This window comes from Euleptes europaea, chromosome 21 (assembly GCF_029931775.1).
Source record: "Euleptes europaea isolate rEulEur1 chromosome 21, rEulEur1.hap1, whole genome shotgun sequence".
Taxonomy (NCBI): Eukaryota; Metazoa; Chordata; class Lepidosauria; order Squamata; family Sphaerodactylidae; genus Euleptes; species Euleptes europaea.
This window is the reverse complement of record NC_079332.1, coordinates 10,276,263-10,299,611: the sequence shown is the minus strand read 5'-3', so window position 1 is coordinate 10,299,611 and position 23,349 is coordinate 10,276,263. Positions and strand designations below refer to the sequence as shown.

The 23,349-nt window shown below is 49.1% G+C and overlaps 2 protein-coding genes across 2 annotated transcripts in view; one reads left to right on the top strand and one right to left on the bottom strand.

Annotated features, from left to right (window-relative positions):
* Positions 1-15,009, bottom strand: part of REXO5 (RNA exonuclease 5) — a 21,358-nt gene extending 6,349 nt beyond the window's left edge. Inside the window, exons 1-14 of the mRNA XM_056866606.1 lie at positions 14,815-15,009; positions 11,382-11,503; positions 10,868-10,994; positions 8,242-8,326; positions 7,562-7,669; positions 6,408-6,496; positions 5,993-6,108; positions 5,552-5,690; positions 4,805-4,899; positions 3,605-3,707; positions 2,149-2,270; positions 1,393-1,483; positions 653-763; positions 406-543 (exon numbers count right to left, since the gene is read on the bottom strand). Of these exons, the coding sequence (XP_056722584.1) occupies positions 406-543; positions 653-763; positions 1,393-1,483; positions 2,149-2,270; positions 3,605-3,707; positions 4,805-4,899; positions 5,552-5,690; positions 5,993-6,108; positions 6,408-6,496; positions 7,562-7,669; positions 8,242-8,326; positions 10,868-10,994; positions 11,382-11,503; positions 14,815-15,009 (1,641 nt within the window). The remainder of the gene's footprint in view (positions 1-405; positions 544-652; positions 764-1,392; positions 1,484-2,148; positions 2,271-3,604; positions 3,708-4,804; positions 4,900-5,551; positions 5,691-5,992; positions 6,109-6,407; positions 6,497-7,561; positions 7,670-8,241; positions 8,327-10,867; positions 10,995-11,381; positions 11,504-14,814) is intronic.
* ERI2 (ERI1 exoribonuclease family member 2) lies at positions 15,000-23,349 on the top strand. Its single transcript, XM_056866192.1, has 9 exons — positions 15,000-15,030; positions 16,603-16,670; positions 16,760-16,843; positions 17,826-17,953; positions 18,117-18,273; positions 20,131-20,231; positions 21,139-21,220; positions 21,767-21,855; positions 22,066-23,349. The coding sequence occupies exons 1-9, from the start codon at positions 15,008-15,010 to the stop codon at positions 23,347-23,349; spliced, it is 2,016 nt and encodes a 671-aa protein (XP_056722170.1). The 5' UTR covers positions 15,000-15,007.

Below are 23,349 nucleotides of genomic sequence, written 5' to 3'. Positions count from 1 at the left end.
TTCCATTTATTTTATTACATTTGTATTGCAGACGTTCATCAGGATAGAGGGATCCACCGTCCTCTTCACAACAACCCTGTGAAGTAGGCTAGGTCGAGAGTGACAGCGACTGGCTCAAGGCCGCCCAAAAATGTTGGGGGAAATTTCCCCCTGAACCAATTATCCCTGGCCAGGGACCCCAATATGTGCTGGTGGGAAGCTAGAAGTGCTGTCTTAAATGTCCCCACACCCCATGGGTCCCATAATTCTGTATCATGACGCCATCCTTTTGCAAGGTTCTCCTCATCGCTTACACAAGGAAGGAGAACAAAACACTGGGCTATTTAGTGGACAGCCCATGTTATAACAAGTCCCTGTTGAGTTCCAGCACATCTATTTTAAAGGGGGCCCTTTCTGCCCACTTACCTTCAGGGTTTCTGTAACGACTCTAATCGACAGAATATGTCCATAGTTCCCAAAGGTCCTCTTCAAAGCTGTCAGGCGGACGCCCTTTCCGAAGGGACCTGCGTAAACCGTCAGCATGTTGGTCAGCTTAGTCTGCAGCTATGGAAATAAGGGTTAAAGGTGAGACTTCATAAAGACGAAAAGGAGCCCGGTAACCAGCGGATTCCTCTCCTCTCGGCAAAACGACGCGAGGACAAAGCAGAGTTACTTTTGCGCTGAGGTCTGCCGCGAGGTGGGAGGTCAGGTGCCGCGGATCCGAAGGGAACTGAATGACGCTGAAAGACGATCCGGGGATCTCTTCCAAGGCTTGCTGGAGAATCTGAAAAGGACACATTTCGAACAGGAGACTTGAAGATCGAGGACGGCAGGTCGGCAGTCTGAGAACCCCCAAGGTACCTGGAGGAGCACCAGTAGCAGACAAGGTCTTGAACTCAGTGGATAGGACCCCCCCAGGGGATTGCAGAACCCCTATAAAGACACCATTTTTGGAAGGACCTGTGGCTAGTATGAACGCATAGGGGCCTCTTCCCATGCACAGTGCGGTACTGCGAGGAAAGGCTGCAAAGTGTGTAATGGGATTCTTCCTTGGCTTGCTCCTGACTGTGGTTCACCTCCGGCCGCTTGGTTTGTGTTTCCTTCTGCCCATGGCCTTGACCCTTGGCGAACCCATAACTCTGGCTCCCCCCTCTTCCTGTCACGTGACGCTGGTGGCCGATGACTTCCTGCCAACGTACTTGCCCCCCGGGGTCTGGAACAGTTGGAAGACAGCTGGACCAAAAGGGTTTGAGAGCTACCATAAGGGCTGGCGGTGACCACTGGAGCAGGACGGGGCCACTGCAGTGGAAAGCCACGGGAACTGGACGGTGGGCTGCTCTTCTTCCCCATCCCCAGGGATTCATTCTTCCATTTCTCCAATCCAGCATACGAATGAGGGCATTCATAACTCACTTGCTTGTGTGGGCTGTTGTCGGGAGAAGCGTCAGTCTGTCCTCCCAGAAGCAGAGTCTTTTGACCGAGAGACTGCAAGACGTCTAGAAGGCTAAGGGACAAAAAAGGAAAGCAGAGTCTTTTTTTAAAGGGGTGCTCACCTAGATTATAGAATAAACAGCCTTGGTTTAGATTGTTCATGGCACGCTTCCTTACAACTGTGCCAGGTAGGCTGGTATTACCAAACCCATGATATAGAGGAGGCAAAGGGGCTGAGGCTGAGAGACAATAACACGTTCAAGACCACGTAGTATCTTCCTAGCAGAGGTGAGACTCGAACCAGAGACTTCCCAACTCAAAGCTCAAGTCTCTTAGCCGGTCCGCTACACTGTTACAGGAGGCAGCAATGAACTGTACTGCAGGAAAAAATTAATTTGCCCTGGGTACTATTTTCAGAAAGTAATATGTTGCTTAAAAGTGATGTTACTCGATTGGCTATATACTGAAATTATTTTAAAGGAGCCATGTAGTAGAGGGGCTGTGGCTCAGTGGTAGAGCATCTGCTTGGCATGCAGAAGGTCCCAAGTTCAATCCCGGCATATCCGGCTAAAAGGACCAGGCAGTAAGTGATGTGAAGGACCTCCGCCTGAGACCCTGGAGAGCAGCTGCCAGTCTGAGCAGACTTTGATGGACGGATGGTCTGATTCAACATAAGGCAGTTCATGTGTCCATGCAAATATATGCAAAACACAGCGGAAGGAAGGGAAAGCTCTTTACCCTTGGATGGGGGTCCTCATGCACTTCGGGATCCCATTCTTCAGCTTTGGCAAGGCAAGCTTCTTTGAGTTGCCTGCTTGGCTCTGCCGCAGCAATCGGGCTTCCAGGTTCAGTTCCGCTACCTCGGAAGAAATCAACTCGTTTTACAAAACACTTCCTCCAAAGTTTACATTGAGCCTGGGTCACATATCTCTGGGCTTCGGAGCTGTGCTGGCAACCTCTGGGATTTCACAGAGATTTCCCACGTGACTGTGGTACCCAGTTCCAACTTAGCAGGAAAGCCTGGGAAGGGAGGATAAGCTACCAGCATCCCAGCTTACCGGAGACCCCTGTCCCGTAGTCAGTGGAATTAATGCAGGTTATGAAGTAAAGGCCTTGATTAGCCTGATCTCGTCAGATCTCAGAAGCTAAGCAGGGAGACCTCTAAGGAATACCAGGGTTGTGACACAGAGGCAGACAATGGCAAACCACCTCCGAACATCTCTTGCTTGTTAACCTCACCAGGGGTCACCATAAGTCAGATGTGACTTGATGGGGGGGGGGGGGATAATGACATAAAGACTGTCGTATTAGATGGCTCTATTGGACAGTCATAAGAACATAAGAAAAACCATGCTGGATCAAACCAAGGCCCATCAAATCCAGCAGTCTGTTCATACAGTGGCCAACCAGATGCCTCTAGGAAGCCCACGAGCAAGACGGCTGCAGCAGCAGCATCCTGCCTGTGTTCCAAAGCACCTAATAGGCATGCTCCTCTGATATTGGAGAGAAGGAAGGAAGAAGGGAAGGAGGGAGGGAAGAAAGGAAGATAAGAAAAACCCTGCTGGATCAGACCCAGGCCCATCAAGTCCAGCAGTCTGTTCACACAGTGGCCAACCAGGTGCCTCTAGGAAGCCCACAAGCAAGACGGCTGCAGCAGCATTGTCCTGCCTGTGTTCCACAGCGCCTAATATAATAGGCTCGGATGACATTTAACAGCAGTTACATGGGACATCATTGGAATACCAGAAACTGGGGAGTGGGGAGACACCTCTTATTTTTCACTTGAATGTATCTTGTGACTGGCCAGTGGCTCTATCAGACAGAGAAATAGCTGGAGATGCCAGGGATTGAACCTTGGAGCTTTCTGCATGCCAGGTAGGTATTTTGCCACCGTGTCAGATCACCTAGCTGAGGGTGTCGGGCAGAGAACTGCCTTTTGTACTCGCTGTTACATGAGATTCTGGAACTGGAGATGCCGGGGATTGAACCTGGCATGTGGCATGAAGTCCCGAGGCAAGGCAGAGTAGTGAGTTGTTTTCCTAAACCCCAAATCTGCACCATTTATAAGAGAAAGAAGTCACTCGCGGGGCATCCCTGACAGGAATTTTCTCCTCTGCGATTGTTACAGGCAGAGTTTTAACATCTTCTGGATTTCGAAATTTAAAAAGGACACAAATGATGGAAAGTCACACACCTTTCTGGGCCCCTGATTAATGAAAAATTGGGCCAGTTCGAGGGCACACGTAGCGTCTTCAGTTGGATCGTGGCCCTCTTGGTCTGTGCGCTGGATTTCTTTCCTTGGATGTAGAAAAAGCAGAAGGCATAGCGGTAAGTACAGGGATATATACAAACCATTCCATGCCCACCAAGGGTACACTCTGTCGTAGAATACCACCACTTAATGAGAGAATTCTTGTCCTTATGAAAACTGGTTACTGCTCAAATCAGTGAGCTCTGTGCATGGCAGGGAATCACTTAGTCCACAGAATGGTGTAGTGGTTAAGAGCGGTGGTTTGGAGCGGTGGACTCAGATCTGGAGAACCGGGTTTGATTCCCAGCTCCTCCACACGAGTGGCAAAGGCTAACCTGGTGAACTGGATTTGTTTCCCCACTCCTGCACACGAAGCCAGCTGGGTGACCTTGGGCTAATCACAGCTCTCTTAGAGCTCTCTCAGCCCCACCTACCTCACAGGGCGTCTGTTGTGGGGAAGGGAAGGCGGTTGTAAGCCGGTTTGAGTCTCCCCTAAGGGGTAGAGAAAGTTAGCTTATAAAAACCAACTCTTGTTCTAACTTTTTTAAGCTTGTGGGCAACTTTGGAATTCTGACCCGGCACAGCGAGCACGGACACCAAATGGCTGCCACAGGAGGCGGAGCCAGCCACAAAAGGATTGCCGCAGCTTTAACTTCCATAACACAGGGCAAATCTTTGTGTTGCGGCTGCCGCCGAAGCAACGTTTTAAAAAACCTGCACAGACAATCAAATCTTCAAATAGGCAATGAGAATCCTCGCTGGACAAAAGCCCTACCTGGCCCCACCCGCTTCCTAAAAACACTTGGTACTCCTGGACTCCACATTTGGGATCTCTTAGTCAGACCGACTGACTACAGGCTCCAAAAGGAAGTGCATCCGCACACAAATCCCAATTCTATGGAACTCACTGCCACAAGATGTTTATTATATTTTTATCACATCCTTCTTCCAAGGAGCTCAGGACAGTGTATGATTTTTCGTTCCCTCATTTTATCTCACGCAATACCCCTGTGAGGTAGTTCAAAGAAAGCGAGACTGGAGGAAGGAAGAAGATATCCTAATTATTTTTTTCTCTCTGTCCATGGTCCCTCATGGTCCCTTGTTTGACATCTGAAACAACGAGTGGAGCCGAAATAGCCTTACCCTAAAACTGCTTCTGCTAAGAATTTCAGCCTGAATCTTTTGCCTCCCTTCCGGATAAAAAGGAGCGATGTGTCTATCACACTGGGATGTACCATCTGAAAGAGGAAAGCAGGTGTCAGAAATGTGGCTCAGAAGCCCATAGCGTGTGGCTGTAAAGGTAACACTGCAATTAACTTTCTATAGTTGGCGCCTTTGACAAACACAGGCTACGTAAATAACCATTGAAGAGGGATTTCCCTTTTATTTTCCATCCCCATTTCCTTCTTAATAGGTTCTTCAACTACAGGTAGGGGAAAAAAACCTCACACACACACACACACACACATACACAATCTCCATGCGATGTGGCCATGCATTCCACAAAATCATGCAAAGAGCTCTTTTGGGGCCTGCATCCTTAACGAATGTTACTGCGGGTCCTGATCTGATTTGCCCACTTCATCCACAGAAGTTGGTTTTTATATGCCAACTTTCTCTACCTCTCAAGAATCAAACTGGCTTGCAATCACCTTCCTTTCCTCTCCCCACAACAGACATCCTGTGAGGTAGGTGAGGCTGAGAGAGTGTGACCAGCCCAAAGTCACCCAGCTGGCTTCATGTATAGGAGTGTGGAAACCAACCCGGCTCACCAGATTAGCGTCTGCCGCTCATGTGGAGAAGTGGGGAATCAAAAGCAGTTCTCCAGATTTGAGCCCACCGCTCTTAACCACTACACCATACTGGCTCTGAAGTGAAGAAGATACTCACTTCTAAAGCTCGGAGGTCAAAATTCAAAGAATGACCCACTAAAACAGCGTCGGGAGGAAGCAGCCTCCTCAGCCGGGCCTGGACGTCGGCGAGGCGGGTGGTGACCGATAGAAGCAGCTCCTCGGTGATCCCGGAGTACCTTCAAAACGACAATCAAGAAGCTATTTGGCGGCTTGGGGGAATGGACAGATAACCAAGCCCAGGCCATGGTGGGGCAGGAATCCCCGGGCGCGGAATCTGGCCCGGTGTTTTCTGTCCCGCTCGTTTCAAAAGGCCAACAGTTTCTCGTTGGTTTAGGATAGTATTCTACTGCCCAGCCCACCTACCCCCAAATCTGGCCTTGCACGTCAGCCCGCAAATTACATGACGATCTTCTGGGGTGGTGGGTTCCGATCCGTGCAAATCCTAAACAGTTTCCTCGACGAAGTCTATAAACCATACCTCGTGAGGTAATCCCTTATTGGCAACGAGGGCTTTACCAGCTCGTCCATGACGCACTGGCCGCCAGCATCCACCACGGAGATTCGCGCGAGTTCAGATCCTTTATCAGTGAGGCACTGGGCAAAAAGAAAAGGGACTGCGTTTAGAACGGCTCTTGCTCGATTGGGCCAGCAGCCTTCCCTCCACCCCCCCACAGGGATAATCCGGCCCTTTTTGGTTCTCCGTAGTTTCTAAAAGCAAGGAGAGATTTGCTTCGATTGAGGGTCACACCTCCCGACTGCTAACAAACACAAGGCGGCTTCCCTGTACCAGGAACTTCTTAAAAATCCACTATCCGTACTGGATTCTGACGTCTCTTATGCAAGGTTTTGCACAGGTCACCCGTTACTTGTCGGGAAAGGACGCAAATCATTACCATTTCGCAATCCAGTCCAAAAAGGGGGCTGTCATCTGAAGGTGGGACATGGCGACAGGTGGAAACGAAATGGCTGCAGTCGCTGGCACCTGTAGAAAGAAAGATTTCCCCCCCCCCAAAGTAAACCATGACAAGAGCCAGCGTGTGGGGCAGAGGCTGACAAACTGGCCACGGATATGGACCCCAAACTCTGCTCAGTAATGAAGCATATGGAGATGCTCGGGCAGGAGGCGTTGAAGGCAGACTGGCAGGAAAGAGGTCTGTGAGTCTTTATATTCCTCAGCAGCCGCTGATTGGCCCTCCAGCACCACCTGACTTCCCAGGCCAGGAGGACTGTGGGGCTGCTGTGGCTGAAATTGCCTGGGTGTTTCCTTCCCGAGAGACAGCATGGTGTAGTGGTTAAGAGCGGTGGTTTGGAGCGGTGGAGTCTGATCTAGAGAACCGGGTTTGGGAGGGGCTGTGGCTCAGTGGTAGAGTATCTGCTTGGCATGGAGAAGTTCCCAGGTTCAGTCCCTGGCATCTAGGCAAGTAGGTCATGTGAAAGACCCCTGCCTGAGAGCCTGGAGAGCCGCTGCCGGTCTGAGTAGACAGTACTGATTTTGATGGACCAAAGGTCTGATTCTGGATAAGGCAGCGTCATGTGTTCCCCAGTCCTCCACATGAGCAGCGGACTCTAATCTGGTGAACTGGATTTGTTTCCTTGTGCCTACACATGAAGCCAGCTGGGTGACCTTGGACTAGTCACACTCTCTCAGCCCCACCTACCTCACAGGGTGTCTGTTGTGGGGAGGGGAAGGGACGGTGATTGTAAGCCGGTTTGATTCTTCCTTAAGTGGTAGAGAAAATCAGCATATAAAAAACAACTCTTCTTCTAAACAGTGGCCACCCTGGTGGCGTAAGAAGCCAGTGCCAATCAACAGGGTTCTTGGTTCAAACCCTATCTTGACAACTCCAAGTTGTTCTTTCTCTAGGTTATCCTACCCATGATGTAGAGTGTAGCAGGCATTCATATAGGGCCTTACTCTGCACATACTCTGCCGCTGATCCCTTTCAAATCAGTGGGATTATTCAGTTTACCAGAATACCTGGGAGAACATTAAAAAAATACTTTAATGCATTCAAAGAACTTTGTGTACATTCTGACAGGCCGTTACCTTCTAGAGGGTAGCTGTAGTGACGCATCTCTTCCAGGGTTAGAACGTAACTGGAAAGCCCACGCTTCTCTTCTCCATATTTCTGAATTACCGGATCTTTCTGCAGTTCTGAAATAAGTAGCAAGTCAGGAAGGCTGGATGCGAGTATATAAAAAGATGTCTTCAAAGCTCCTCTGGAAAAAAAACTGGGCTTTCTTGTAAAGCTTATCAGGAGTTCTCTCAATGAGATGGAAGTCACTCCCACCTTGGGGTGGAGTTCAGAAGTGGGTTGTGATTCTCTCGCAGGACGCAAGGTGGGGAGGAAAACGGTGAGTGGGAAAAGGAGTCTCTTGGAAGCTTAGTGGCAAATTTGGCTTTGCCTCTCCTTAAGGGCAAAATGGCCGTGAAATACAGGCTTAGTAATGCTATACATTTATGAGTACGGAAAGTAAAGTATAAATTCTCTGTTAACTGTGGTCAGATTCCTGTGATCTGTGTTGGGGAGGAAGGAAGTAGCACGGAGTTACCTCCGCCAAGTGGGACCTGAAAACTACAGGAAGTTTAGAGGAGGGTCCCACTCCAAAAAGTTTGAGAATAAAACGGAAGAAATGGGAAAACTATGTTTGCCACTCTGAGCTCCTTGGCTCGGGTCCCCATGGCATGGTGTTTGGAAATTCACAGGGCAAAGCTGACTACTTTACCTTTGTGGCTGAACTGTGGATTGTCATTGATTCCTGCTCCCCAAAGTCTTTCCGTCAAACCAGAGGCGGGTGGCAGAGAGAAGCGCTGTTAACAAACAACACGACACATCTTCAAGAATGCACAGGCCAGAAAAGAGAGCAGCAGTCACATCTAAGCTGGTGCGGGAGAGGTGTCATTAGATCTCCTGCTCCTCTCCCTGTTTTGAAACTTAAAAACAGAAGTCCGGGGAAGGCCGTGTTTACTACTTCCATTTGGTTTTGAGGTCTACGATTTACAGATTTTAAAGTACACAGTAAACTGCTTTGGAGATCCCTGTGTGAACCGGTTGGTTTTAAAAAAGTTAAGTGTTGAGTATCGTGCCATGGGGAGGGGCCGTGGCTCAGTGGTAGAGCCTCTGCTTGGCATGCACAAGGTCCCAGGTTCAATCCCTGGCATCTCCAGTCAAAAGGACTAGGCAAGTAGGTGATGTGAAAGACCTCTGCCTGAGACCCAAGAGAGCTGCTCCCAGTCTGAGTAGACAATAGTGACTTTAATGGACCAAGGGTCTGATTCAGTATAAGGCAGCTTCATGTGTGATACTATAGTGATAGTTCTGCTGGTTTTGTCTTTGCAAAAAAAAAAAGTCCAGTTGCCAACAATTGCTATGGCACAGGGGTCCCTAAGGTTGTTGAGCCTGTGGACGCTCTTACAACGTTGAGAACAGGTAGCGGGTGCCACATAATGGCTGCCACAGGGAGTATGGGCATAGCTGATTTCAAAACGGATGCCTGCGAGCTGGGACCAATCACGACACGGTTGGAGGACCCCATCCAAGCTTTGTCCTATGGCGGAGGGAGCCCTTTCCAAATGGGTGTGCCTTTGCAGAAGAAGAAGAGTTGTTTTTTTAGATGCCAACTTTCTCTCCCACTTAAGGCAGAATCAAACAGGCTTACAGTCACCTTCCCTTCCCCTCCCCACAATAGACACCCTGTGAGGTAGGTGAGGCTGAGAGAGTTCAGAGAGAACTGTAACTAGCCCAAGGTCATCCAGCTGCCTTAATGTGTAGGAGTGGGGAAACAAATCCAGTTCGCCAGATTAGCCTCCACCGCTCATGTGGAGGAGTGGGGAATCGAACCCGGTTCTCCAGATCAGAGTCCGCCGCTCCAAACGACTGATCTTAACCTCACCATGTCAGCAGCCCCAAAGGAGATGCCTCCTGGGCTATTCTGGAGCAGTTCCTTGCTCCAGTGACGGGGAGGAAAGCCAGGATTGGCCCTTTGCTTTGGGGAAGAAGGAAATAAGGTGTTTCCTGGTACCACACTGGGGATGGTCACTATAGCACAACAACAGTGCCACAGCCAACCATGTATGGATCCAGCTTCATTGTGCTGTGATATTTTGACCGGTCCTGATTTTTTTTAAGGCATTAAACGGCTACTGTTTTAAGAATCGTTCTACAGAGCAGCCTGTGATCTCTGACATTTTTTGTGGGCTCGAGCTTTTAAAAAAAGGAAACAAACATAAGGTCATCTGTTTACTTTTGCGCTGGTGTTTGACCGTAATAATTCATTTGTGCAAAAAAAAAAGAGGGGGGGCAGGAGATGACAACATTTCAGGAAATTGTTGGTGACTAAAACCTTGCATCCGGCGGCTTATTGGGTTAATGGCCTTGACTTCCAGACAGGGGGGCCGGGGAAAGCGCAGCCTAGCCTCCTGTTGACAGACAAAGTGGACTTTTATTCCTGAAAAGTCTGCTCTGAACTGGAGAAGTCATGTTTGGCTGCTACTGGTAAGTGCCCGCCTCCTCCTCCCGGGAGGATTATTAATGTCAAAGCATCCTGTGGAGAAAAACAAAAAGAGCCGCAGGAAAGTGAAAAGCGGCTTTTGTTTGATTCGGGAAACAGCCTTTTTTTAAAGCGTCACCTGGCTCAGCACTCTGCTCAGGCGTATTCTCTGCTAATAGCATTTTCATTTCCCATGCAGCAACTCCGGAAAGAATGATGCCATATGCCACTTTGGTCCCCCACTAGGGAGAGAAGCAGGGTATCAATAAATAAGATCACCTTTGCCAACAGGTCTACCTTGCAGGGCTGTTGTGAAGATTACTGTGCACCCATGAAGCATTTTGAACACTGAAAGTGCTATATAAATGCAAAGTACGATTAAGACTCTCAGAACACAGAGTCATCTGCTGAAGTTGGAGTATGAGAGATTCAAAACAGATAAAAGGGTATTTCTTCACACAATGCATAGTTGAATTGTGGAACTCCCTGCCCCAGGATATGGTGATGGCTGCCAACTTGGAAGACTTTAAGAGGGGAGTGGACATGTTCATGGAGGAGAGGGCTATCCATGGCTACTAGTCAAAATGGATCCTAGTCATGATGAATACCTATTCTCTCCAGGATCAGAGGAGTCTGCCTATTATATTAGGTGCTTTGGATGACAAGCAGGACAATGCTGCTGCAGTTGTCTGGTTTGTGGGCTTCCTAGAGGCACCTGGTTGGCTATTGTGTGAACAGACTGCTGGAATTGATGGGCCTTGGTCTGAACCAGCATGGTCTTTCTTATGTTCTTAAGACAACTCCAGGTTTCATCCAGATTTGAAAATGGTGTGTGTGAGGGGGGAGAGAATGCCACACTTACGTGCCTGAAGGTTTTGCGGAGATGCTTAAACTGCGTGTAAAACCTGTAGAAGTGGAGCTGACTCATTTGGGGGAGAACCACCACCACCGTGCCAGCCAGATGCCTTTGGTGATGAAGGCGGCACCATCTGCAAATCAAAGAAGACAACAGGCCGCTGGCATGATTCTAGAGTTGACAGGCGGACTTTTCCTGTTAGACAGCCAGCGAGGTGTAGTGGTTACAGCACTGGACTAGGATGGGAGAGAACCGGAATTTTTGTAGTCTTGGTGCAGAGGAAAGGGAAGGAATGCTCACGCCTGAGGCTCATAAAGATCACAAAAACCTTGTGGTGTGTTTGGGCTGTCTGAATGCAGCCTCAGTAGGAGGAAATCTAATAACGGAAGCAAGACCGTGCCAAAACATACAACCCATCGGCGAATATTAGAACCATGTTTGCTGGGGATGGGGGCTATAAATAGCTTTGATTCTTCAGCACATACAGGATGCTTTATAGAACATAAAAAGAGCCCCCTACCTGGGCTTAGCAGCATTTTGGACTCTCCCCAGTGCGGCATATTTTAGGAATTCGTGCAGTTGGTCGTAGCTGATTTCGCAATCTCCTCCAAAGGCTTCGGTCGACAGGCGAGGTTTCTTCTCCTGAGAAATGAGAGAACAGGCTGTGAATTGTTTACGTAGACGCAGAGTTTCAGGATTCCAGCCGCCCCCTTACAGTAATGAAATCCAGAAGCAGACGAGCCTGTCTGGCACAAAAGGGCACAGTAAAAACGACTCCGGGAGCACGGCGAACATGCAAGATTTTAGCTACGCACAGCTGATGTCGCTCGGAAAAGGCTTTGCATAAACAGTGCGGATGCCAAAGACTGCTGACAGACAAGCCGTTGGCATAGCCGTGATCTGGACTGAACAGCCTCAAATGTGAAAAGGCACAGACAGCCGCTCTTTAAAAAATCATGAAATGTACAAATGAAACGTTTTTTTCTCTGAGACAGGATCTGCCTTCTGGCTGCTCGACTTCTTAAAGAAGGGTGGAGGGAACCCCACACCCACTGGAGTCACGTTATTCAGCCTTATCTTTGAATCCATGAGGGATAGAAACCATCCGGATCTTGCAAATCAAAAAAAGAAGACGCTGCCAGTCATTAGTGGTATAACATGGCCTTTTGCATTCCACTTAGCCATTTATGGGCCAAATCCAGAACTTTTCCCATTTGTGATTAAGTGTAACCTCCATGTTCAGAGGAAATATACCATCAAAACAATGGAGGGGGAGGGCTGTTGCTTGACCTATAGGCTTGTGGGAGGCGTCTAGTTGGCTACGATGGGAAAAAGGCTATTGGATTAGATAGACCTTTGGTGTGATCCAGCAAGACTCTCCTTATGGTTCCCCCGAGGAGCCCATCACAATATGATGGTGTGAAAGCCAGGGCCATAATAGCAAGAGTTGCTTTTTATATGCCGATTTCTCTACCTTTTAAGGAGACTCAAACCAGCTTACAATCTACTTCCCTTCCTCTCCCCACAACAGACACCTTGCGAGGTAGGCGGGGCTGAGAGTGTTCGGAGAGAACTGTGACTGGCCTAAGGTCATCCAGCTGGCTTCGTGTGCAGGAGTGGGGGAACCAACCCGGTTCACCAGATTGGAGTCCGCCGCTCATGTGGAGGAGTGAGGAATCAAACCCAGTTCTCCAGATTAGAGCCCACCGCTCTTAACCACTATACTAAACTGGAGAGGAAGTCTCTTTCCTAGGACCCTGCTCAAGCTGAAACTCCCCCCCCCCACCCCCAGCTTCCCTCCAAAGTGGTAGCCAGGTACCCTACTATCCTGCCTGCACAGGGGAAGAAGCCTAGGTATCCCTCAGCATCTTCTAAGGGAGGGTGACACCTACTTCTGTCCTGAGTGGTCTATTTTTGCTTGCCACTAGAATCGGGGGGAGGGGTTCACCACTGTGTTTTGCCTTTTGCAAAGCAAGAGCATACAGCATGTGAAGTGATCCTGAGTAGGCAGACATGGATGCAACAGAAATTAAGCGGTGTTTGCCTCTCATTTTATCCTTTTATTTAAGGATCTCTGGTCTGTGTGCATAGTTCTCCCACCCTCATTTTATCCTCATGACAACCCTGTGAGGTGAATTAGGCCAAGAGAAAGCATCTAGCTCGAGGTCAGCCTGCGCAACAAAGAGGGGATCTGACCAGGAGTCACTTTGCTCTGAAGAGGAAGAGGCTCACAAACAGCAAGTGGCCCATGGCGTAGTGGTAGAGCAGATGCTTCCTATGCGGCAGGCCTCAGGTTCAGTCCCCGGCACGTCAAGGATCTCTGACAGCTAGTGTGGGGAAAGGCCTTTCCCGCTGGACTGTCTCCTGTAAATTGCAGGAAAACACAGAAAAGAGAGATCTCCAGCAAATACCGTAGCTTTACACTGGTTTTGGCATGTGTCCTCTTCACCAAGTTTTCTTTTCTTTTTGGACTCCCGTTGTTCTTCTGCAATTTTCTCATCTTCGCGTGGTCTTTTACTTTTAGTTGCTTGGATTGCTGGAGCCATTTTGTTTGGAAGCACTGTTTAAGGTGGCTCGTACCTGGAGGGGAAATCATAAAAGTGAACGGTAGGTAATTCCATGAGAGCAAAGCCACTCTGTCTTCTGCATAAAGGGCTGGAGTGGTATTTGTAGAGCTCTGGTGTGGTGCAAGAGACCCAGGTTTGATAGAGATCAGTTCACCAGGAGAAAATGGCCGCTTTGGCAATTGGACTCTATGGCCCTGAAGTTTCTCCCCTCCCCAAACCCTGCCCTCCTCAGGCTCTGCCCCCGAAATCTCCGCGTATGTCTCAACTCGGAGATGGCAACCCTGAGCTCACTGCGTGTCTTGTCTGTCGTGACTGGCAGGGGCTCGCCGTGGTCTCCTGCAGAATAAAGGATGCTGCTACTCCCAGATCCTTTGACTACAGAGGCCAGAATTCAAAGAACGACTGTGTGTGTGTGTGTGTCGGTGGGTGGCCGCGGGGGCTTCTGGATGTGAAAGGCTTCCCGAGCCACAGCCTCTTCCTCCTCAAGCAACACAGACGACAGTGCTATTACCTGGGAGTAAGCACAGTTGAATACTTCTGGGCAAGCATGCATAGGATCGGGCTATTACAATGCAATCCCAGGCAAAGTTATCCAGAAGCATGAGCCCTACAGGAGCTCTTCTCCTTTCTTAGCTTTGCAATTTCCCACTAAGTATACTCTTAACAAGCCATCTCCCCTCCCGGGACAAAAAAAATCGGGATTGTTCCTATTAAATGGGGACAAGAGGAGCGCAGGGCACAGAAATGCACATAAACATTGCAACGCTTATATTATAAAATGAATTGACTCTAGGGTTGCCAGCTCTGGGTCGGAGAATACCTGGAGATTGGGGGGGGGGGTGGAGCCTGAGGAGGGTGGGGTTTGGGGAGGGGAGGGACTTCAATGCCATAGAGTCCAATTGCCAAAGCAGCCCTTTTCTCCACGGGGACTAATCTCTGTCGCCTGGAGATCAGTTGCAAAGGCAGGAGATCTCCAGCCACCACCTGGACGTTGGCAACCCTAATTGAATCTTTTTAAAAAAAAAATCCAAAGGGTTTAAAACGGATTTACGGGCATGGTGCAAATAAAATCCCAGATCTGAGGTGTGTGTGTGTTGGGGGGCGGGGCACGGAAAGCCTTTCGGAATGCACCGCGATCTGCAGCCACGTGCATGAGGAGGGGAGTTCCCCTGGCTCTTCCCCTCCCCCTCTGAAGGGAAATCATGCCCGCCCGCCCCCCACCCAATTCAAATAAAGGTATACAAACAGGGTACCTGTTTACAAGAGAAAAATCTTCGCCATCAGCCGTTTTGCCCCTTCCCTATAATAAAATCAACCAGCGAACCTGCAATCCAGGGGGGGGAAAGCCTGGCTCGGCAATCGGCTCCCTTTGCCTGAGCCGCTCGCCCCGGAGGCGAGTCGCGCAGTTTCCCTGAGAATTCCCCGGAAGCCGGGCGGGCAGGCAATAGTAGCCGAGCCGCCGATGGCGTCGATCGGGGGGCGGGGCGCACAGGGCCCGGCGGGAGGTTTGAAACCGAGGGCGGGGAGGGCCGAGCGCCCGGCGGAAGGAGGGTGGGCGGGGCCAGGGGGAGCCGTAGCCATGGCGACCAAACGGCTGGCCAGGTGAGGCCTAGTGGAGGGCCCGACGCCTTCTCTACCTGTTTACCTACCTGTGGGCTGGGAGGGAGCTTGTATTAGCTTTCGGGTGGAAGGGAGGAGGTGGCTGATGTCCCACGCATGGCTTCTTGTAAATAAGTGCATTTATTTAGCTATTTGAGTCGGTTTTTGCCCAACTGGGGGGCCTAAAGCCCCCTCTCCTCCATTTTATCCTCAGTCTGTGATGTCTGGCCTGTACTGCCCAAGCACGTCAGTGCCAAAACCGAGTTATGTTTTGTGGCTCTGCCCTTCTCTGTTTTATCCTTGCAGCAATAACCCTGCGAGGTAGGCTAGGCTGCAAGGGCGTGGGGCCCACGGCTACTCAGCGAGCTTCCATGGCAGACCGGGGATTTGAACCTGGGTCTCTCAGTAGGGTTGCCAACCTCCAGGTACTAGCTGGAGATCTCTTGCTATTACCACTGATCTCCAGCCGGTAGAGATAAGCTCCCCTGGAGAAAAGGGCCGCCTTGGCCATTGGACTCTACGGCATTGAAGCCCCTCCCCAGACCCCGCCCTCCTCAGGCTCCTCCCTAAAAACCTCCTGCCTGTGGCGAAGAGGGACCTGGCAACCCTATCTCTCAGTGCCTAGTCCAATACTCTAACCATTGGGCAACGCTGGCTGTCAATGTAGACCCGATGGGTTGGTTAACTCACAAACCTGGGATTCCTCGGGGTTCACAGGCATTATAGCAGCACATCAAAACCCGAGATTTCATTGTTACCAATTGCTGTAATTGTGTATGGTCTCCCCTTTTCTGCATTGCCCTTGAATTTCACAACATTGAATTTCACATCCTTGCATCTCTCTTTGGCCTACCTGGCCTTTTGACTTTGTGGTTTAATTTTTTTTTCTCTTTTCCTAGTTTTTCTTCCCACATGTGTGTGTCTTCAGGACTCTGCCACTTCATTCTCCCGTGTGTGTCCCAGATTTAACCCTGTCACTTGTACCCCCCCATTTGCTCTCTTCTATAGCTTGGTCACAGCTTACTACCTCAGTGAGATACAAATTAGACTTGTCGTGAGTCAGAGGTTAAACCCCCTGTTTAGTCTCCAAAAATATACCCTTCCCCCGTGAGACAATGTGGTTTAGTGGTTAGGAGCAGTGGACTCTAATCTGGTGGCCCAGGTTGGTTTCCCTACTCCTACACATGAAGCCAGCTGGGTGACTTTAGGCTAGTCACAGTTCTCTTTGAACTCTCTCAGCCCCACCGACCTCGCAAGGTGTCTGTTGTGCGGAGGGGAGGAGAAGGAGATTGTAAGCCACTTTGAGACTCCTTAAAGGTAGAGAAAAACGGGGTATAAAAACCAAATCTTTCTACAGGAACAGGCAGATTCATAAAATGTGTCCATATGGATTCTTCATCATGTCTAGTGTAGCCCTGGGAACCTATATGATACATATATTGGAAACAATGCTATTAACAATGCATATAACAATCCATATATTGGAAACAAATGTTTTATGTGGAAAAGTCTGTCCTTTCATCCCTCTGAGAACTGTGATTTTGATTGAGACTATTATGTGTGTTTGCCTCACAGGCAGCTTGGTATTCTTAGAAGAAGTTCCAAATCGTCACCTGATGGTCAGAGTCACGGACCCAAACTGAGTGAGTACCATGTCTGTTTCGCACGGTGAATGTTTAAGCACTCCTGCTGTTCCTGATAAAAGCATCATGCGGTCCCTTTTGTGCTGCAGGGCAGGTGTTTGACTACTTAATCATCATTGATTTTGAGTCTACGTGCTGGAGAGATGGCAGAAAACATTACAGTCAAGAAATAAGTAAGTGGAGGTTGATTCTTCTGGAAGATTGTTTCTGGACAAACTGGATCTGTTCAGACATTATTCATGCACATTCTTTGTTTTTACTGACTGTGTGTGTAAAGTGCCTTCAAGTCGCAGCCGACTTATGGCGACCCCTTTTGGGGTTTTCATGGCAAGAGACTAACAGAGGTGGTTTGCCAGTGCCTTCCTCTGCACAGCAACCCTGGTATTCCTTGGTGGTCTCCCATCCAAATACTAACCAGGGCTGACCCTGCTTAGCTTCTGAGATCTGACGAGATCAGGCTAGCCTGGGCCATCCAGGTGAGGGCACCGTGTTGCAAATTTAGTATGATATTCGTGTCTTGATATTTGATGTGCTCGAGTGATCAGTGGAGCTGTTTTCAAGATAATTCTCTCCGGGTATGCCTTGTTGTAGAAGAAGAAGAGTTGGTTTTTATATGCCGACTTTCTCTATCACTTAAGGGAGACTCAAACCGGCTTACAGTCACCTTCCCTTCCCCTCCCCACAACAGACACCCTGTGAGGTAGGTGAGGCTGAGAGAGTGTGACTTGCCCAAGGTCACCCAGCTGGCTTCGTGTGTAGGACTGGGGAAACAAATCCAGTTCACCAGATTAGCCTCCGCCGCTCATGTGGAGGAGTGGGGAATCAAACCCGGATCTCCAGATCAGACTCAACCGCTCCAAACCACTGCTCTTAACCACTACACCACCCTGGCTCTACACCACGCTGTAGTTCATCTGCCCATTCAAAGCAGTTGGCAATTGCGACTGCAGTCCTGAACTTTGTAGGACTTCTGTGGATACATGAAATACCACATGCTAGATGCTATATTTTTGCACAACCTGAGACATGAGCGAAATTGTTCCCAATGCTGAAAAAATATCTAGATCATATGACTTGCAAACCTCACTGTCTGTTAAACTGAGCCCTAGCTTAAGGTAAAACGGAAGCGTTTATGACAATATGCTTTTCTCACAGTTGAATTTCCAGCAGTTTTATTAAACACCTCAAATGGAAAGGTTGAGTCTGAATTCCATATGTACGTCCAACCTCAGGAGCATCCAATTCTCTCTGAATTTTGCACTGAGCTAACAGGCATCAGACAGGTAAGTGAGTTTTGATTCTGATTTGTTGGCACCAATAGCAGAAACTTGATGTTGAATTTAAGTTGGATTTAGCGAATAACAGTATTTTCAAGGCTGGGTGGTACTGCCGGTGGAAAAAAACTTCTCTCTGATACTTAAAGGTCTCTTGTTCTCTTCTGTTAAGAATCAAGTTGATGAAGGAGTCCCTTTGCCCATATGCCTGTCTCAGTTTTCTAAATGGATTCAAAAGATACAAAAGGAGAAGAAAATTGTTTTTGATTCTGTGCGTTCAAATGCTGCTCTTTCTGAAGGAAAATTATGTGCCTTTGTTACCTGGTCAGGTAATTCACAGTGCCTTATAAATTTTTTGGTGTGGGATTATTTAAAAAAATCAGATTTATCCTCCTAAAATTTATCCTCCTTAAATGTAATAGCGCTTGTCATCACCTGGCCTGATGCAGAGAAGAGTTAACTAACAGCGTTGCGGTGGCTTTGTGTTTGTGCCATAGTTCTGTCTAGACACATATTTGTGCGCCTGGGATCCTGTCCAGGCGTCTCTCATTCTGGCTCATTTGATCCCTGCTGTTTGTATTTTTGCAATTTTCAGTTTTGTGTTAGGCTGCCCCCCATCCACGTAACTGTTAGGTGTCCATCACTGGCTGTGGGAACTGCGTGCAACAAATGTTCCCTAATGTTACCCCTCCTCTGTCCAGAGCGCACCAAGGTTTGGGAGCTCTCTCTCTCTCTTTCTCTTTTTAAAGAGATTTGCTCTGCCCCATTTTTGCAGGCCTCCTGGCATCAAGTAAAAACAGTGATTTGGGGCTGTTTAATTTCTGGCGGCCACTGAGTCTGGATTGTGCAACGGTCCTGCTGATTCTTCTTAGTTCTGTTTTTCCGTCGACTTTGGGTTTGATTTGATCACACCTTATATTTGGATTTTTGTATTATGTGCAATACGGGCTTTAAAACAAATCTAAATGTATTGCCAGGAAAGCTGAATGCTACAGGTTCTAGAAATTAAACAAATTTCCTTGTGTCTATTTTGTGCAGGGTTTTTTTAAACTTCTGCTGTGAGGAGAGGCTATGCTATGAGGAAAGGGTACCTCCATCTCCTGACTGGTAGACATTCCCAATGTCACTCAGCATCTGCCTCTCAAAAAGTAAAAAAGCGTGACCCTTGCACTCCGCAAAAGCCATAGGGCAGGGATGGGGAACCTCAGGCCCGGGGGCCGTATGCGGCCCCCGAGGACATTTTTTGTGGCCCTCGGGAGCTCCGGGGCCCTGCCGCAGAGGCGCAGCACAGGGCAGCCCTCCCTGAGGGTGTTCCTGGGGCCACGGCTTGCAGGGGCGCTGCGGCACCCTTTGGACCGCCTCTTGCCGACTGACGGCTGTTGGTCGGAGAGAGGAGGGGGAGGGACGCTTCCCCCAAGGCTGCCCCCTATAGCCATAGCGTGCAGGAACACCGGGGCACACTGTAAGCCCCTCTTGCTGTCTGTCAGCTGTTGAGCAGTGAAAGGGAGGGGGGAAAGAGGCCCGTGGCTACCGGTGGCAGAGCATGCACGCAGGAGCCGATCGGGCTTTGGGGGGCCTTTTGTGGACTCTGGGGGGAAAGGCATGGAGCCTGGGGTCAGGTCGCGGGGGCCGGCGTGTGTGTGTGTGGGGGGGGGAAGGCTTTTCTCTCTCCCTCTCTTTCTGTCTCTTTCTTTGTCTGTCTCCCTCCTCCTTTTTCTTTCTCCCCCTCTTTCCATTTCTTTCTCCCTCTCTCCCTTTTCCTCTTTCTCTGTTTTCCTTCCTTCCTCCCTTGCCAATCGACCGCAGGCTGCCCCCCCCCCCCGGCGCCTCGTTTGCTCGGGCCCACCGCTGGCTGTCTTCCTGCCTGGGAGGGGGAGGATCGGAGGCGCCCTCCAGGCCTTCTCTGCATGGCCTCCCCTGGGGTTGCCAACCTCCAGGTAGTGGCCGGAGACCTGGCAACCCTAGCCTCTCCACCCCCCTCCCACCGGGAGATCTACACCTGGTATGGCCCCCGAATGATGTTATAAATGTGCAAATGGCCCTTGGCAGGAAAAAGGTTCCCCACCCCTGCCGTAGGGGCTCCAAGCATTTGTGCGGAATACAAGCTACCAAAATGAAACCCATTTGACTGCCATGGGAGTCAAGTATGAAACGTTTACATCAACACATTTCTGTTTCTCATACAGATTGGGATCTGGGGGTTTGCTTGCAGTATGAATGCAAAAGGAAGCAGTTGCGTCAACCAGAGATTTTAAACTCCTGGATCGACCTCAGGGCCACTTACAAGGTAAAAGCACTAGTGGATTGGGAAACGCTTACGGATCTGCGAGAGACTTATTGATTTGTTCTCTGCCACCCAAATGTATTCCTGTCATAACATAGAGCTCATCTACCTCTCAAAAAACTAGGCATGTTTAACTGGATAACATTTTTAGAGAAAAGTGGTGTTTCTAGATATATGTAACAATTATTTCAGTCTGCTTGTCTTCTCACCATTTTTATTTCTCTTTTGCTATATCATCAATGTATTTTTCCACTGATTGTTTGTGTCACCTTTCCGGGTTGGTATTTTTCTGGACCTTCTTTAGCACGTGCTTTGGCATGGTAAACTACTGTGTTAAGCATCACTTAATACTTGTATTCATTTTCTGCAGATAAATGATCACCAGTGGTACTGTAGCCATCAGATTATTATTCTGATTGCCTCCAATTCTTTTTTTCTGGCCTGGGCTTTTTCATTGGCATCGCCACAGCGCTGGAATTCTCTTGGCTTTTAAAACATTGGTTAGAAAAATTTTGTGCTGGTGGGTTTTTGGTGTATCTGCTGGTTGACTTCTCTCCCCCTTTTTTCTTAGTTTCTACTGGTTTTATATGTGATGGTGGTGCATGAATGGAAGGTGTTCCTGTCAGCGTAACTGAAGTTTCTTGCCTGCCCCTCTAACTGCAGCCCTTGATCTCCCCAGAATTCTGCTTCTGGGGGTCGGGGGACCCTCAGGAACAGCAGAAGGGGGAACCCATAGTTTTAACTGAGCGTTTTAATTGTAAACCATCGGAGGGGGGGTGTCAGGATCAAAGAGGGTAAAAACGTTTTAATATCCTGGAGCTTAACACTGTGCTGGGTCTGCAAGACCTTGCAGCGGTCAAAATGAAGAGCACAGCAACTAAGCTAGCAATTGCATTTTAACTCCTTCTAGCTCTTTTACTCAAGGAAGCCCCAAGGATTAAACGGCGCTTTGCAGGACGTGGGGATCGTCTTTGCAGGAAGGGAGCATTCTGGTGAGTGTTGTTTTTATGTTTCTCGGACGAAGGCACAAGAGAGAGCCGAGAAACTTACTTTGAATTCCTCTGCCACCATTTCTGGTCCGTGACCATGTGTGGGGATTTTCCAGCTCTGTATAAAATAACCAAGCTGTATGGAATGGGAATGGAATGGGGAAGGGATAGGATAGCTCAGGCAGCGGGCCTGTTACCAAGAAAGTGCTTCTTAGCGCCACTGCTGCGTGAGAGATCCCCTTTTAACTAGCAGGGCCATTGGTGGTACCTGTGACCTTCCGCATGAAAAGTATATGTTCTCTTGCTGAACTTGTGGTCCTGTCACCCTCTACTCATAGAAAATTGGTCGAGGCAGCAGAAAACGGAACAGTCAGCCCGTGTGGCTTTTAATTTACCGAGGCTGACGGTGCTAAGGATTAACAATTCTGAATCCGCTCTGCAAAACTCCTATTCGGCTACTCCTTGTGTCCGTTTACTGGGCCACGTTTTACTTTCTCGTGCTTAATTTACGTGGACATTTACAACCGTACGATCCCTGGTTTTCCGAAGGGCTGGATGATTCTCGGAACACGGCTCGCCTCGCCTGGCGGATGATCTGCGATGGATGCGTGATGAAAATCACTAAATCTTTGCATAAGGTTAGTGGTTTCTTTCTTCTGGGCGCCTATCCTCGAAGAACGCAGACTGAGTGAGGATTTTTTCCCGAAACAACAAACTCCAGTGTTCTGACTTTGATATTGATAGTGAAAGGATTCCAAGGCAGATTTTCTCTCAGTTGTCCTAGACTCTCTTTTTCTGTAGTTCCCCCTCCCTCAAAAAACCTACTCACCTGTTTATGGAATCTTTAGGCAGCTCCAGGAAAGAACTCTATTGCCAGATTTTTCAGTGCAAACCCTACTGAAGGCAGCGCTTTGGGAAGCAACGGTGGTGCAAAAACATCAGATTCGGACAAAAACAGGGGCTGTGAAGGCACTGAAGGGATCACAAACAATACTGGAGAAGAACAACCGGAGTACGTGCCTGTGCGTTTGTATGAAAGCTTCCCCGTGACGTCAAGAAATGGGCCCCAAACCCCTGGCTGCGGCAGCCTCCCAAGTTATTCGACTCCACATGCAGGCAGACTCCGTTCCCCTATCGGCTGTCTTCAGACATCCTCTTTCGGCATCCAGAGTGGGCTAAGCAACGGGCCCTTGACGGCTAATTCCCCAGCCCAGAACGCGGGCCTGGTGCTGGTCTCCACTACACTTTCCTCCGTCAGTGTTTCCGATATGGACGTTGGTACTACTTCCGACTGTTTATCAATGTTGGCTGACTGGGAGGATTTCCCGTTGATACCGGAATCTCAACATGACCAGAGTTCAGAACTCCGACAGCTGAAGGACAACTCGGGCATTCAGAGTTCACCGGTCTCTGGAGAGAGAACGGATGCCTGCGAGTCAGACGCGACAAATTTGCCATCTCAAGGGGCTGCTGAAATGACTCTGAATGAGAAACTCTCTATTGTGTACAAAAGCCCGAATACAACGATTTATCACAAAGGCATAGCTCCGAGTAAGTCTTCAAACGCTTCTGTTTTTAAACTCCCCGCTGCAAAGACAAGTGTGGCTTCCGCGACATCAAACGGAGATTGCCGTGCGTCCTCTTCTTCCGAAGCTCTGAAGAGGAAGCCTTCCAGTCCACAACCTGTTCCTCCGGCGAAAAAGCCACCCTTTATCATATACGAAGACAAAGGCGCTTCATCCAGTAATTCTTCCAGAAGCTCAGGGTCGCATCGAACACCCTGCGGCATCTTAAACTCTTCTGTCAATCAAAACCAATCTTTCAGGTGTACGGAAACTGGGAAGGTGACCCCTCCTTTATGCAGATGTGGTCGGAGAGCTAGAAGGCTCCGGGTGTCCAAGGGGGGTCCCAATAATGGTAAAGCATTCTATAGCTGCCCGGTGGGAAAACAGGAAGGGAACCGAAAGAGTTGCGGTTATTTCAAATGGGAGCACACACTTCTAAAAGATAAACTCACGCTTCCTTCCCCTACCTTCAGCACGGTAGGGCTATCGTCCCCCGGGACAATTTTGCATTTGTCAGGAAAGGTTCCAAAGAAATGCCTGGGTCTACGACCTTCTATGCGAACCTAA

Bases quoted from the DNA above. Each gene is read 5' to 3' on its own strand.
- ERI2 (XM_056866192.1), top strand. From the start codon at position 15,008: ATGGCGACCAAACGGCTGGCCAG. The intron at 16,671-16,759 runs GTGAGTACCATG...TTTGTGCTGCAG, and splicing joins GAGTCACGGACCCAAACTGA to GGCAGGTGTTTGACTACTTA. The intron at 21,856-22,065 runs GTTAGTGGTTTC...TGGAATCTTTAG, and splicing joins TCACTAAATCTTTGCATAAG to GCAGCTCCAGGAAAGAACTC.